The sequence below is a fragment of the Schistocerca serialis genome, chromosome 9 (genome assembly GCF_023864345.2).
Source record: "Schistocerca serialis cubense isolate TAMUIC-IGC-003099 chromosome 9, iqSchSeri2.2, whole genome shotgun sequence".
Lineage (NCBI taxonomy): Eukaryota > Metazoa > Arthropoda > Insecta > Orthoptera > Acrididae > Schistocerca > Schistocerca serialis.
The window spans coordinates 385,740,695-385,755,697 of NC_064646.1; the positions used below are offsets into that span (position 1 = coordinate 385,740,695).

A 15,003-nucleotide genomic window follows, 5' to 3' on the forward strand; every position below is an offset into this window, starting at 1 on the left:
CCCAGGCCATTGTTTCCCATTCAAGGTATATTGTGCTGTGATCAACAAATATCAAGTGCACCCATATTTGCAATTAAGAACTGATGTATATGATTCTACTTTACATTTATGATGTAAATGTAAACCTTCAGGTTCTGACAGTTAATACCAATGTTCAAATGTTACTTGAGTGTTGAAAATGTGATTGTACAATACACATAATACAACTAGACATTAACATTTCTGGAAAATAAGCTACTTGTATGGTAATGTAGTTTTCTGTTCCCTACAAGGTTGATTGTGATCAGTCCAAAATTCATCAGAATGTTTCTTTCTGGCCGTGAACCCTGCCACCAGGGTGACTGATCTCAGTGTGCATTTTCATCCAACTGCCATAACTCTAATGTTGCATGTTATATGTTATGTGGCTACTGGCTAACTACAAACCACAACCATTGTAATAAGGTAAAAGGTCCATGAAGTGATAGTGACAGGCACACCTGCCACGTATACTCACTGAAATCAAGCACCCCATTGATGAGAGGCAAGGTGACTCACCAAAATCAAGCATCTCGATAAAAACAGGAAACTATTACCTCCACGTCACGATCCCTGGATCATGCTAAACATAGTTCCTAACCAGGCACTGAAATTACTAACGTTAATGTGCTGTATAATGAAATTTGCAACCATAAAGTAAATTTTGAACATAAATATCGACTGTTAGAACACAAATGTTCACATTTACATCATAAAATAAAGGTAGAATCAAATGTGTGCCATCTATTATGAATGGGAGAGAGTGGTTTGTGTAAGACATGTGAACTTTTTTTTAATGTAGGATCTGAATATGCAATAAAGATGGGGGGGAGTTCCATTTGAAGATACAAAGTTGAAGCCATTCCGGCAGGAGGGTTGGGTAGGACATTGCCAGTTGCAGCAGACAGATGCCCTCTTTACTAATGTTAACTTTTGAGCTAGAACACTACTTCGATCATTTTTGTGATAGATAGTTAAAACAGACACCTAGTTTATACATCATGTAATCATATTACTACATGAATGTTATGAAATATTGTCTGTGGTGTATCACATTAATGACGGAAACACCAAAAACCAGTTTAGTAAAAGAAAATACTACCAACAAGCAGCTTCCGTTGAAGAATTACTTTCTACTATGACATATTTAGAAAAATCAAACAGTAAAGCACATTGCCTCTCCATCTCTATTAAGGATACATGCAGGAAAGGAAAACTGTATCATTCTTGTTGCACTTTATGTCAAAAAATCTTAAGTATCAAAAGTGCAAACTATCTCCTCTATAAAAAACAACATGGATTCTGCAAATAGAGATCCTGCAAAACTCAGCTTGCTCTGTTCCTCCACAAGATCCACAGTGCAGTGAACAATAGTGCTCTGGTTGATTTTGTGTTCCTTGACTTCAGTAAGGGATTTGGCACTGTCCTGCATTGCCATTTAATGAAAAAGTATGAGCTTATGGAGTGTCAGAGCCTGCGATTGGATTCGAGACTTTCTTGCAGATAGAACTCAACACATCGCTCTTAACGAAACTAAATCGACAGTTGTGAAGGTAGTATCTGGAGTACCACACGAAAGCTTGATCAGACCGTTGCCGTTTACAATGTATATAAATGATCTAGTAGAAAGTGTTGGAGGCCCTTTAAGGCTATTTGCAGATGATGCAGTTGTCTATACCAAAGTACCGATGCCAGAAGATAGTAAAAATTTGCAGAACAACCTGCAGAGAATTGATGAATGGTGCAGGCTCTAGCAGTTGACACTGAACATAAATTAATGTAACATATTGCGCATGTATAGGAAAAGAAATCCACTACTGTACACCTACACTATTGATGACAAACAGCTGAAGACAGCTTCTGCCATAAAATATCGAGGCCCAACTATCCGGAGCAACCTTAAGTGGAATGACCATTTAAAACGGATAGTGGGAAAAGAAGACAAGACTCAGATTCATTGGAAGAATCTTAAGGAAATGTAACTCATCCACAAAAAAGTGGCTTATAACATGCTTGTTCACCTGGTTCTTGAGTACTGTTCATCTATCTGGGACTCGTATCAGGTAGGACTGATAGAGGAGACAGAAGATCCAACGAAGAGAGGCGTGTTTCATCACGGGATCGTTTCTCTAGCAAGAGAGCATTACAAAAATGCTAAGCAAACTCCCCTGGAAGACATTATAAGAGGGCCATTGTACATCACAGAGAGAATTACTACTGCAATTTCAGGACAACACTTTTCAGGAGAAGTTGGGCAACATATTACTTCCCCCTCCACATACATCTCGCATATTGACTACGAGGAGAAAATTCAGGAAATTAGAGCCAGCACAGAAACTTACTGACAATCATTCTTCCTACAACTATTCGCAAGTGGAACAGGGTTGCAGGGATCTGATAGTGGTACCAAAGTACCCTCCGCCACACATCATTAGGTGGCTTGCAGAGTATGATGTAGATGTAGATGTAATGAAGACTCATTGCTGCTTTTTCATAATTTTTGATTGAGCTGTATTAATGTAAGAGGTAAGCTGCTTGCACTACGGCAGGTCCAATGTTTCCTTACAAGGGAACCTCCCCATCGCACCCCCCTCAGATTTAGTTATAAGTTGGCACAGTGGATAGGCCTTGAAAAACTGAACACAGATCAATCGAGAAAACAGGAAGAAGTTGTGTGGAACTATGAAAAAAATAAGCAAAATTTACAAACTGAGTAGTACATGAGCAAGATAGGCAACATCAACGATATTGGGAACTCAGGAGCGCCGTGGTCCCGTGGTTTGCGTGAACAACTGCGGACCGAGAGGTCCTTGGTTCAATTCTTCCCTCAAGTGAGAAGTTTAATTATTTATTTTCAGACAATTATTATCTGTCCGTCCGTCTGTGCGATGCGATCACTTTTTTGGGAGTGATTATCACGTCCACAAGAAAACCTAAATCTGGTAAGGTAGAAGAATCTTTTTACCCATTCGCCAAGTGTACAAGTTAGGTGGGTCGACAACATATTCCTGTCATGTGACGTACATGCCGTCACCAGTGTCGTATAGAATATATCAGACGTGTTTTCCTGTGGAGGAATCGGTTGACCTATGACCTTGCGATCAAATGTTTTCAGTTCCCATTGGAAAGGCACGTCCTTTCATCTACTAATCGCACGGTTTTGCGGTGCGGTAGCAAAACACAGACACTAAACTTATTACAGTGAACAGAGACGTCAATGAACGAATGCACAGATCATAACTTTGTGAAAATAAAGAAAGTAAACTGTTCACTCAAGGGAAGAATGGAACCAAGGACCTCTCGCTGTGCAGCTGCTCACGCTAACCACAGGACCATGGTGCTCCTGAGCTTACGCTATCCTTGATGTTGTATATCTTGTGCATGGACTACTCAGTTTGTACATTTTGGTTATTTTTTCATAGTTCCACACAACCTATTCCTGGTTTCTCGATTGATCAGTGTTCAGTTTTTCAAAGCCTATCCACTGTGCCAACTTATAACTAAATCTGAGGGGGGTGCGATGGGGAGGTTCCCTTGTTAGAAGTGTGTGCAATGGTCAGATATTAGATGCCTGTTAGTGAGAGCAGTGTGTCACTAATGTCATAAGAACATCTTTTTTCTATTTACAAAGTATGTTGATGTTATGGTCTTCAGTCCTGAGACTGGTTTGATGCAGCTCTCCATGCTACTCTATCCTGTGCAAGCTTCTTCATCTCCCAGTACGTACTGCACCTACATCCTTCTGAATCTGCTTAGTGTATTCATCTCTTGGTCTCCCTCTATGATTTTTACCCTCCACTCTGCCCTCCAATACTAAATTGGTGATCCCTTGATGCCTCAGAACATGTCCTACCAACCGATCCCTTCTTCTAGTCAAGTTGTGCCACAAACTCCTCTTCTCCCCAATTCTATTCAATACCTCCTCATTAGTTATGTGATCTATCCATCTAATCTTCAGGATTCTTCTGTAGCACCACATTTCGAAAGCTTCTATTCTCTTCTTGTCCAAACTATTTATCGTCCATGTTTCTCTTCCGTACATGGCTACACTCCATACAAATACTTTCAGAAATGACTTCCTGATACTTAAATCTATACTTGAATTTACAAAGTAAGATCATAGAAAATGAGAGCAGGAAAGCTTTCAGCACCTTATGAAAACTAATTTTTTGATTGCAAGATTGAAATTCATTGTAGAAAAGCCTTAATGGAAAGCAAAATGAGGGGCTGTGTACAAATTATCAGTAGACTGTCTTATTTCATATGGTTTTTTTTCACAGAACCCTTGAAAAACTGGAGGACATACAATTTGAGAATAACCAGATGATATTTATCTCCACTTCCGAAGATGGAGAGCAGTAATGTATATTTACATCTTGTAGGAAGTATCCCTTGTGTCATTGGATGATTAGACATACAATGTGCATGTATGTCTTTCTGAAATACAACATCTGTTATGTTAATTGTGTGGAGTGGATAACTCAATCCACTTTTACCACGTCACTGCATATCATCCTTCTTCCACCCCGTCCTGTTATAATGAATCCAAATTCCTTGCAAAAAGAAATTTGGGATTATTATTTATAAACCAATAGAGTCTTGCATATGTTATTGTCTGAGTTGTAGTGTTGTAGAGTAATTCAAGAACCATCAATCTTGCAATTCAGCAAGCTACAAGCAAATTTCTTCCGTAAATTAATCAAGTTATATTAGAAAGCAATGGCCCTTCAAATATAAACTGATTTAGAAATCATTTTCCCTAATTTGATTTCGCCACAGTACAGCACAAAATAGAACATTTGTTGCATTCAAAGACATTTATTTCAAAATTCCTCAAATTGCTTTGTTGTCAATATATCATACTTTCAAAGTTTTGGTACAAAGAAGAACACATATTTTTGTAAAGTGTAAAACTGAATAAAATCTTTATTCTAAAGTATAATACATTGTGTATTATTTACATAATCTTATGTTGCACCACAAATAAACCATTTTGGAGTTACATCAAAATACTTTATTAATACACAGTTTATGGTGCTACTCTAATTGCTGAAATGTACACATATAGCTAACCTTACAACACTTCAACTAAAATATTTTACCAAGAAAAGATTGCAGAAGAAAGTTGACTTTGCTGTAACAAAGTCTCTTGTGGTTGCATGACCAATAGGTAGAATACCAGATTCGTGTGTTGCCACTGAATCAGATGATGTGCATTCAACATTTACTAATAAGCGTTTAGATCCAGTTAACTATGAGCATCAACAGAATGACTTTTTCCAAGTTGTTACTTTTCCTTGTTGGTTGTTGGAAGAAATATATTTAGACAACAAATGTTATTCTGAATTATTAACAACTGCTGTGAAACTGACAGTTGGCAACACACATTCTGAGAGAAATATAATACTACAAAATTACTTAACAACACAACCTTAAAAATCTCACAAAGAGAATAAGTTAGAGTGTGATCACAGATAAGAAAGACACTATTTTTCTAAGGCCAAGGAATGCCATTGCTGACACAGTAAGACACTATACACTGCATATATACAGTAGTTTCACCTATCCTTGGATAAAATAAAAAGTTTCAATAGACAAGTCATTAAATACTGATTCTTTTTCACTTTTAGAGCAATACCATTTACTTATAATACAACTCTGAAGTCTTAAAATTTGGCACCTTCTTCCGTAATCATGTAAACACTTTGGGAAACCAGTGCCTTGATCTCATTCACCGACAACAGTAATATACATCAAAACCATACAAAATAGCCACATGCCTTATATAACACCTCATTTGGTAATATCAATAGCTCTAAAAACATTAAAAATTGTTCATTCTCATTACTAAATCAGTCATTCTGTTCTTGTAAGGAAGTACTGCATTTGGAGCACCAGTGAAACACTAGACAGCCAAGCACGCACATATACACACACTCAAACACATACATATCATGTAACAGTGTACAACATCTACAGCACATTTTTTGTGATGACTTGCACACAGAAAATATGTTGAATGAAACAAAGTAAGATACAGTAATGTTTTCTGTAAAATATTTAACAAAAATATAAATAAGGGATCGCTAGCTTGCACACAGAAAATACATTGAATGAAATGAAGGAAGATGCTGTAATGGTCTCTGGAAAGCATTTAACAAAAACATAAATAAGAGGTTGCTAGGTCCATGCCAATCTCCACCCTCTTTAAAAGCGGTGCTGAGTTTTATAAACAAAATATTTCATTTCAAATATTTTACGTTCTTGTTTCTGTCATTGTCATTTATATGTATTATATTATTTTATCATATCAATCAATTATACAATTTATACTTGCTATATTGTTATTTTCCCACAATCGTCACCAAAGGTGAAAAAATACATGTCAGCTGCAAAGAACCATCTGTAATCATCACCCTTCTCCACCAACCATCATCATCAATTTGAGAACTACTTGATATTCAAGAGCACACAATATATTAAATAACGCAACTGCAGTTGTTCACAACAAATTGTATATACTAGGTAAAGCTTTCATTCAAATTAACATTTTAAATTAACTGCTTTTAGACTTAAAAACATTCATTAACATAAGTAATAAATAGTGTAAAATGGCTTCACAAAATTGATGATGGTTACAGTGTGTACACTGCTTATGTTTCTGAAGGTAGATAATTAAACCATATTCTATAAACAAGCACCACGAATTTCAGTTGTATACAGATGAATTAATAATTTAAAATTATCATATTTGGTGATGTTTGACATATTTACAACTTCCCATATGTTCTTTCCCTGATTAAACTCTCATTGTATAGTGGTAAATATGTTGCAACCAATTTTATGTTGTGTCATACAATTGCGTCAAATGAAGGGGCTCAACAAAAGACAGTAAATGCATAATTAAACATTGGATACAAGGAAGTGAAGTTTTATGAGTAAAACACTAAAAACACTAGAGGGAGAGAGGGGGGAGAGGGGGGAGAGGGGGGAGAGGGGGGGGGGAGAGAGAGAGAGAGAGAGAGAGAGAGAGAATCCTATATAGTGAAAGAGAAGTAAAAATGCAGATTAAATTAAATTATTGCAGGAATTTAAAAAATGTTTTTGCTAACAAGGATACAAGCAATTTCATCAGTACATTTAACTGTATTAGACTTAACATTTTGTGAAGTTCTTTCACTTACACATGTAGTCTTGTCCTTAAAAATTTTAATAACAACTATATTTCAATTGAAAAATATACTGGTGCTTGTAAAATCAGCAATAAACAAATGAGAAATACTATTGTCTTTGTGACATTCTAAATCATGAACTATGATTGTAAATAGCTAACATTGATTATAGCAAATACAAACAAGTTTATTTACAAATCTGTGTTTGCCATCTCTTTATCATCTTATGTCAAATGGTGTAGCAGAACATTAATAACAATGATTAAAGTTTGATAATTTTCTTAAGGCTCAGTACTCAGCTTTTTCACAGTCTTTCCTGACAGAATTAAAATTAGAGCTTTTTTAAAATTGTATTTAAATTCTACATATGATAAAACACGGTAAATGAGACAAAAGGAGCAAAAACTGACACTGTTCTGTGCAATGCACTAACAAAACTCCACACAATTCTCATATAATTCTAGTATGATATAAATTACATTCTTTGAAAGGAATTGGAATGACTGTCAGAGATGAACGACAGGCAAAGGAACACAAAACCTCAGTTTCCAGAAGAGAGCAGAATTCAAGTCACCTCTGAGTGCATTCTGCAGCATAGAAGAAAACAGCTTATTTTGAGATGACACTTGCATAGGTTGACATTGGCAGTGGATGGATACTACAAAAATAGTACCTATATGGATCGACATATACTGCTGACTTCATAACTGGAAAGCCTAGTTGGTGTAGCTAACAGTGCTTTTGATTTGATTTATGCTGGAGGAATCCATATGTATTTCAGAAAATAATTCTCACTTCATGTATGGAGGACACACACAATTTTTGGTTCCTGAAACCACTACACTATGAGAATGTGAGGCTCAGCAGCACCATATTGTGAAGTATATTTAGCCTCATTACTCGCTTATTGGCAGCAATCATAACTATCGGCCAGATTGTGGACTGTAATGTGTTCTCACAATGTGTGTGGGTTTTCTCCAGATTTGAGAGTCCCTTATAGGATTACAGTGTTTGGGATAGTTATTAAGTAAACTAAATTAAAAAAATTATCTCAGCAAGGAAAACATGTGAACTACATGAATTTTATCATATTAGCACACATCACTGTTTGAAATGTCCACACTACACAAACAGCAACTTAGTTATTTATTTAAACCCTTCAGACATAGTGTAAACTCTGGAAAATACTTGCTTCTGTACTGCCATAATCTTTCTGGTATGGGAATTCAGGTTACAGAGAAGGTACATATATTTGATTCTCATGTTTGTAAAACAGCACTGGCATTTTCATTTTTATATCTTTGAGTGTCTTACTTTAGAGCTAGAAAGCCATTGTTAATTGTTTTCTTTTACATGTTTCTGTGAGCCATGCACCAATCCTCTGTAGGTAAGTTTCTTCATTACCCTTATGTTACATACTTTTTGATCTGTGGATTTCCATCATTGTTACACACATTATCTTGTGTACTGTCTATACCTGTTAAATTAGCTTTTTCTCCCTGAACATAAAATTTGCTTAAGCTGTGGAAGACGCCTGCCTATCACATATTATGGCTACGAGACCTGCTGTATGTCTTACCAATGCTTAGAGTTGTCTTCTTAATTTTTTAGTAGATATGAGGAAGGCAACATCTGCATAAGCAAATGTCCTCAGTGCATTGCAGGATACACAAATACAGCATAATACTATGGGTACTTAAAAGGCAACTGGAGGATAAGTTTAACCACACAATATTTGTCACCTGCTTTGAAACAAGTGAAAGCAGAATAATTTAAAGCAGCTTAATGTTGGTTTATTAAAAACGTATAGGCTAGAAAGGTTGTTGGGTTGTTGAGACACCGAGATAAAAATAGCCTTAGTTATTAGCTGTTACAAATCAAACATGTCTTTACACATTACTCAATCTGCTACATACACAAAGCTTCATTTTCAAATAATTATCTTTCATACTGATCAATAGGATGGTGAACTCAGTAAGACCACAGCTGAATATTTTTCGGTCCTTATTCAAGTTTCTATCTTGCCTTTAATGAACATTAAGAGGAAAGTAAACACTTAGAATGTGCGCAGAGAGGGACTTTGTCTTTTTACTTATACCAACACTTACGACCGGATGATTTACGTACTCTCTATAGAACCAAGTGCTAACAAGACGTTCACAAAATACCTACATTTTATCACCATTATTGTTAAACATGTCTGCTCCAGACATCCATGAAGCAAGGGGAGAGAGGAAGTCATTGGGTGGAATTCAACTGTGACCAGACAACATAACTTAAAAGAGGATTTTGCTGTGATAGTGACAAGAGTAAAAACAAAATTTCAAATATATCACTGCAAAAAATCAGTAAATATGGTAAATTTGACTAATAGTATTTGCAGAGGTGTGTGTCCAATATAATCAGAAAAACTATACGGAATTTTAAAAAGGTGGATGACCTCTGAGAAACAGGTACTAGAGGATTTTTAGATCCATTATTTTAGTCTTCATTGCGTGTTTTGCCCTCTGCCGACCTTCAGATGACCGTTTTAAATGTATGTTAAATATAACTTTGAAAAGTAGGTAAAAAACCATGACGTTAAAGAAGGTAGCAGCAGTAACAAGATACTATGACATAACACAAACTTGAGTTCGGTCATTGTATCGTGCTACTGCTACGTTGCTTAATTTCGTGGATTTCTTGATGATTTTTGACATATTTGTAAAAGAGATATTTAACACTTACTTTAATTAGTCATATAAAGATGGTCAGATCCCTAAATGTATAAAGAGGAATAAAATAAATGTCAGCGATCATTCAGCGTTTTTAAATTCCTTGTAGTTTTTACAATCAGTAAATCACTTCTAATGAAAATATATTAAAAAGATGAAATTTTTACCGGCAGAAAAATGAAAAAAAATAGAAAACATAGCTGATCAACCACAGAGAAATGCACAGTGCTCACAAAGAATCGCCGTTTCATGCCTTTTTTTTTTTTTTTTTTTTTAAGTTTTCGGTTCAAAGATCACTATGTGTTTGGTGACTGTCCTGATTAAGTGACATATTAAAAATTAAAAAATGCAGCGTTTAATTCCCAACTGTAACTAGGAATTTACTGACACTGAACAACACTAAAGGTAGCTGCAGAGGATAAAAACTAAGAGAAGAACAGAGATAGGAATATACCAAAAAGTAATTAAGGACTTTCGATGCAATCATTACTCTGAGATGAAGAGGCCAGAATGGCAGAGGAGTTCGTGATAGACTATATCAATCCAATCAGAAGAAAAGAAGTGGTAGGTCTTTCCCATTCCTCCTCCGACACTGCTATTTGGAACATTGTTCTGGCTGAGTGCACCAGTTCTCAGCTTTGAGAAGGAAAAGGGCATCCTACATCCAACAGGACCATGCCTTCTAAAGTGCAGTGTCACTGAAACCAATCTTAAAACTAGGAACAGTTTTATTTCACTTTTCAAAGAAAATATATTCTTTATGGTGAAGGTTTTAATCAATTTAATTGTTACTGTGAACTGTTTATTGTGTAATACTGAGTTTTGATAAAATTCACTATTATTCCGTTTGGTATTTTAAATATTTATCAGGAAAAAATTTAAAAATTCGCTGATCTTTTTCGTAATATTCAGCCAGTGCTTACATCGAAGAGGAACTCTCAGACCATCCTCAGAAATTGTGTACAACTTCATATCAACTACAGTACGTTGCCCTCCATAAATAAACTGCTGTTCATGTGATGTGGACCATAAAAATGTATATAAACATACGTGCATAAGATTCACAGATAGCGAGCACTGGGGTGTAGTCAACAACATTCAACTGTTATTTGTAAATTATTTTTCATTTACGACTAAACCATTTTCCTTCACGATGATTTGCTCTACTGTTCTGATGCTAAGCCTCAGTTCCGTAAGAACCTGCGTGACCATAACAAGATGCTGCTCAATACGGCCGGTAAACGTATCAGTCCGCCGTAGCCGCGGGTGTGTCATCTGCGGCGACAGTTCTCACAATCGGATCGAGTCTTTGCCCGGCAGACAGGCTGGCGGCATCCGCCGGCCGCTACTCGCCGCCCCCGCCCCCGGCGTCGACCCCGCCTCCAGCACCCGCGCTCTCGCCACTGCCGCTGCCGCCCCCGGCGCCGCCTCCGCCCCTGGTGCAGCAGCAGAGCCGCCTCCAGAGCGGCCGCTGGCGGGGCTTCGGGGGCGTGGCCGGCCTCAGTAGCCCTCGCCGCCGCAGCGCACACACGATTGCCTGGTCGAACGCCTCCTTCAGGTCCCGCTGCGTCAGCGCCGAAGTCTCCACGTACGAGGCCGCACCGATTGTCCGCGCCGCCTGCAGAACGCGGGAGACAAACACAATCAGGAACACGTGTGGGACCTCTCCCTCTCTCACTCATTATACTACGTTCAGAATTACTTTAGGAGTGATAGTTAAGCAGGAGCATGTGGAGGAGTGGACGCAGATGACATATGCCCCAAGGAATGCCTATAAAATCTTACACTTCATTAAACTCGTTAAAACGTGAAAACTATAGTATAGTGCACCAAGATGGAACCGTGCAACTGGCACGAGTATTTTCTGGAAGAGAGCCACTATCAGGCACAGATCCAGGGTGAAGGGAAAGGGGGCAGAAGAGGTCATGGCGGTCATGACCACCAAAGAAAACTTTTTGGTAGGTTATATTTTATACATGTCATGTTCTAAATTTCACACCTAATTTTTGAAGAATAAAGAAGGACGAAAACTGAAGCGTTTCGAAAACCTCAAGAAATTACAATCTACGTTTAGGACGTGATACTTTTCACTTGCTTGCCCGAGGGCTTCCCCTTGGGGATGAGCTTGCAGCAAGATTGGCATCAAGTAAAGGTGCAAATTCACAGGATAATGGTATCTCCAAATTAAAAGTCCAACACTATTCCCGAGTCCATAGACAGAACCGGCAAGCCACAGCAACCTGACTAATTTAAGACAGAAAGGGCAATACCCTCAATTAAAATAATAATAATAATAATAATAATAATAATAATAATAATAATAATTGTTGTTCCCCGTGGAGGCCCGGGAAAAGAATAGGCCTCCGGTATGTTCTGCCAGTTGTAAAAGGCGACGAAAAGAACAAACCACTAATAGGGCTAACCCCCCTTTTAGTGTGATTAGTTGGTTCAGGACAGAACTAAAGAAGCCTCGGACAAGCGCCGTCACGGTCGGGGACGACGCTTGAACCCTATGCCCGCCCACAATGGTAACGACACTGCTAGCCAACTGGAACATGATTTAAATCCAAATAGAGGTGTTTTGCAGGATATGCTTCCTGCAACCACCCTAGAAGGAAAACAAAGACAGAGGATGAGATGGTCAGATGAAGTTAATCGACACCTCATGTTCTGTTATTACCAAGCAACAAACCTAGGAACCAACACAACTGGATACAGATCACAAGTATACACAACATTTATTACCAGATACCCAGAATTAAAATTTTTAACAGAGCAACGACTAGCTGATCAGATCCGTGTAATAATAAAAAATAACAGGATACCCCAGTCAGAATTAGAAAACATCAAACAACAAGTACAACAAATACTGGAACAAAATAATGTGCAATCAGAAGAAGAAGAAAACACAGTAATGGACTCAAACATCCCAGAGCAAACAAACAAAGAACAACACGCACCAATTAAACAATCAGAGGAAAACGAAATCTTAAGACAGCCACCAGAACAAGCACAAATAGAACACGAAGTGACACAGATGTTAGATATAGAAGAAAAATTTCAGCTAACATATATAGAATACAAAGACACAAATACAGACATTAGACCATTCTTGCATAGACCACCAAATAACCCACAAGTCGAAACAACAATAAAAACTATCAACACAATCATACACAACAAAATAAATGAAAACACAACTATGGAAGAGTTACAACTACTGGTTTATATAGGAGCACTCACTACACTAAATATACACACTAGGCAGAGATCAGAACCAACCAATACACAGAAGAAATCCACAAAATCAGCATGGCAACACAGGCTACAGATCCAAATAGAAAAACTGAGAAAAGACATCAGACAGCTAACACAATTTATAAGAAATGAAATCTCGGAAAAAAACGAAAAAGGTTAGGTAAAATCTCACAACAAGAAGCGACAGAGGAATTAGACGAAAAGAAGCAGAAATTACAAGCATTAGCCAAACGACTCAGAAGATACAAAAAAAGTGAAAATAGAAGGAAACAAAACCAAACATTCAACACAAACCAAAAGAAATTTTACCAGACAATAGATAACACACACATTAAAATAAACAATCTACCAAACATAACAGACATGGAACACTTCTGGAGCAACATATGGTCAAACCCGGTACAACATAACAGGCATGCACGGTGGATACAAGCAGAAACAGACACATACAAGATGATACCACAAATGACTGAAGTGATAATTTTGCAACATGAAGCCACCCAAGCAATTAATTCTACTCACAATTGGAAAGTCCCTGGAAATGATAAAATAGCAAATTTCTGGTTAAAGAAGTTCACCTCAACACATTCACATCTAACTAAATTATTTAACAGTTACATTGCAGACCCATACACATTCCCTGATAAACTTACACACGGAATAACATATCTGAAACCTAAAGATCAAGCAGACACAGCGAACCCAGCTAAATATCGCCCCATAACATGCCTACCAACAATATAAAAAATATTAACTTCAGTCATTAAACAGAAATTAATGACACATACAACACAGAACAAAATTATAAATGAAGAACAAAAAGGCTGTTGCAAAGAAGAACGAGGATGTAAAGAGCAACTGATAATAGATGCAGAAGTGACATATCAAGCTAAAACTAAACAAAGGTCGCTACACTACGCATACATTGATTACCAAAAAGCTTTTGATAGTGTACCCCACTCATGGTTACTACAAATATTGGAAATATACAAAGTAGATCCTAAATTGATACAGTTCCTAAACATAGTAATAAAAAATTGGAAAACCACACTTAATATCCAAACAAATTCAAATAATATCACATCACAGCCAATACAGATTAAGCGTGGAATATACCAAGGAGACTCATTAAGTCCTTTCTGGTTCTGCCTTGCTCTGAACCCACTATCCAACATGCTAAATAATACAAATTATGGATACAACATTACTGGAACATACCCACACAAAATCACACATTTGCTATACATGGATGATCTAAAACTACTGGCAGCAACAAATCAACAACTCAACCAATTACTAAAGATAACAGGAGGATTCAGCAATGATATAAGTATGGCTGTTGGAACAGACAAATGTAAGAAAAATAGCATAGTCAAGGGAAAACACACTAAACAAGAAGATTACATATTGAATAACCACAGCGACTGCATAGAAGCGATGGAAAAAACGGATGCCTATAAATATCTAGGATACAGACAAAAAATAGGAATAGATAATACAAATATTAAAGAAGAACTAAAAGAAAAATATAGACAAAGACTAACAAAAATACTGAAAACAGCATTGACAGCAAGAAACAAGACAAAAGCTATAAATACTTATGCCATACCAATATTGACCTACTCATTTGGAGTAGTGAAATGGAGTAACACAGACCTAGAAGCACTCAATACACTTACACGATCACAATGCCACAAATATAGAATACATCACATACATTCAGCAACAGAAAGATTCACATTAAGCAGAAAGGAAGGAGGAAGGGGATTTATCGACATAAAAAACCTACATTATGGACAGGTAGACAATTTAAGAAAATTCTTTCTAGAACGAGCAGAAAC

The 15,003-nt window shown here is 37.0% G+C and overlaps 1 protein-coding gene across 1 annotated transcript in view; it reads right to left on the bottom strand.

Moving 5' to 3' along the window:
• Positions 1-7,004: 7,004 nt before the first annotated feature.
• Positions 7,005-15,003, bottom strand: part of LOC126418684 (cell division control protein 42 homolog) — a 600,617-nt gene continuing 592,618 nt past the window's right edge. Inside the window, exon 4 of the mRNA XM_050085577.1 lies at positions 7,005-11,522. Coding sequence (XP_049941534.1) covers positions 11,250-11,522 — 273 coding nt within the window. The 3' untranslated portion in view covers positions 7,005-11,249. The remainder of the gene's footprint in view (positions 11,523-15,003) is intronic.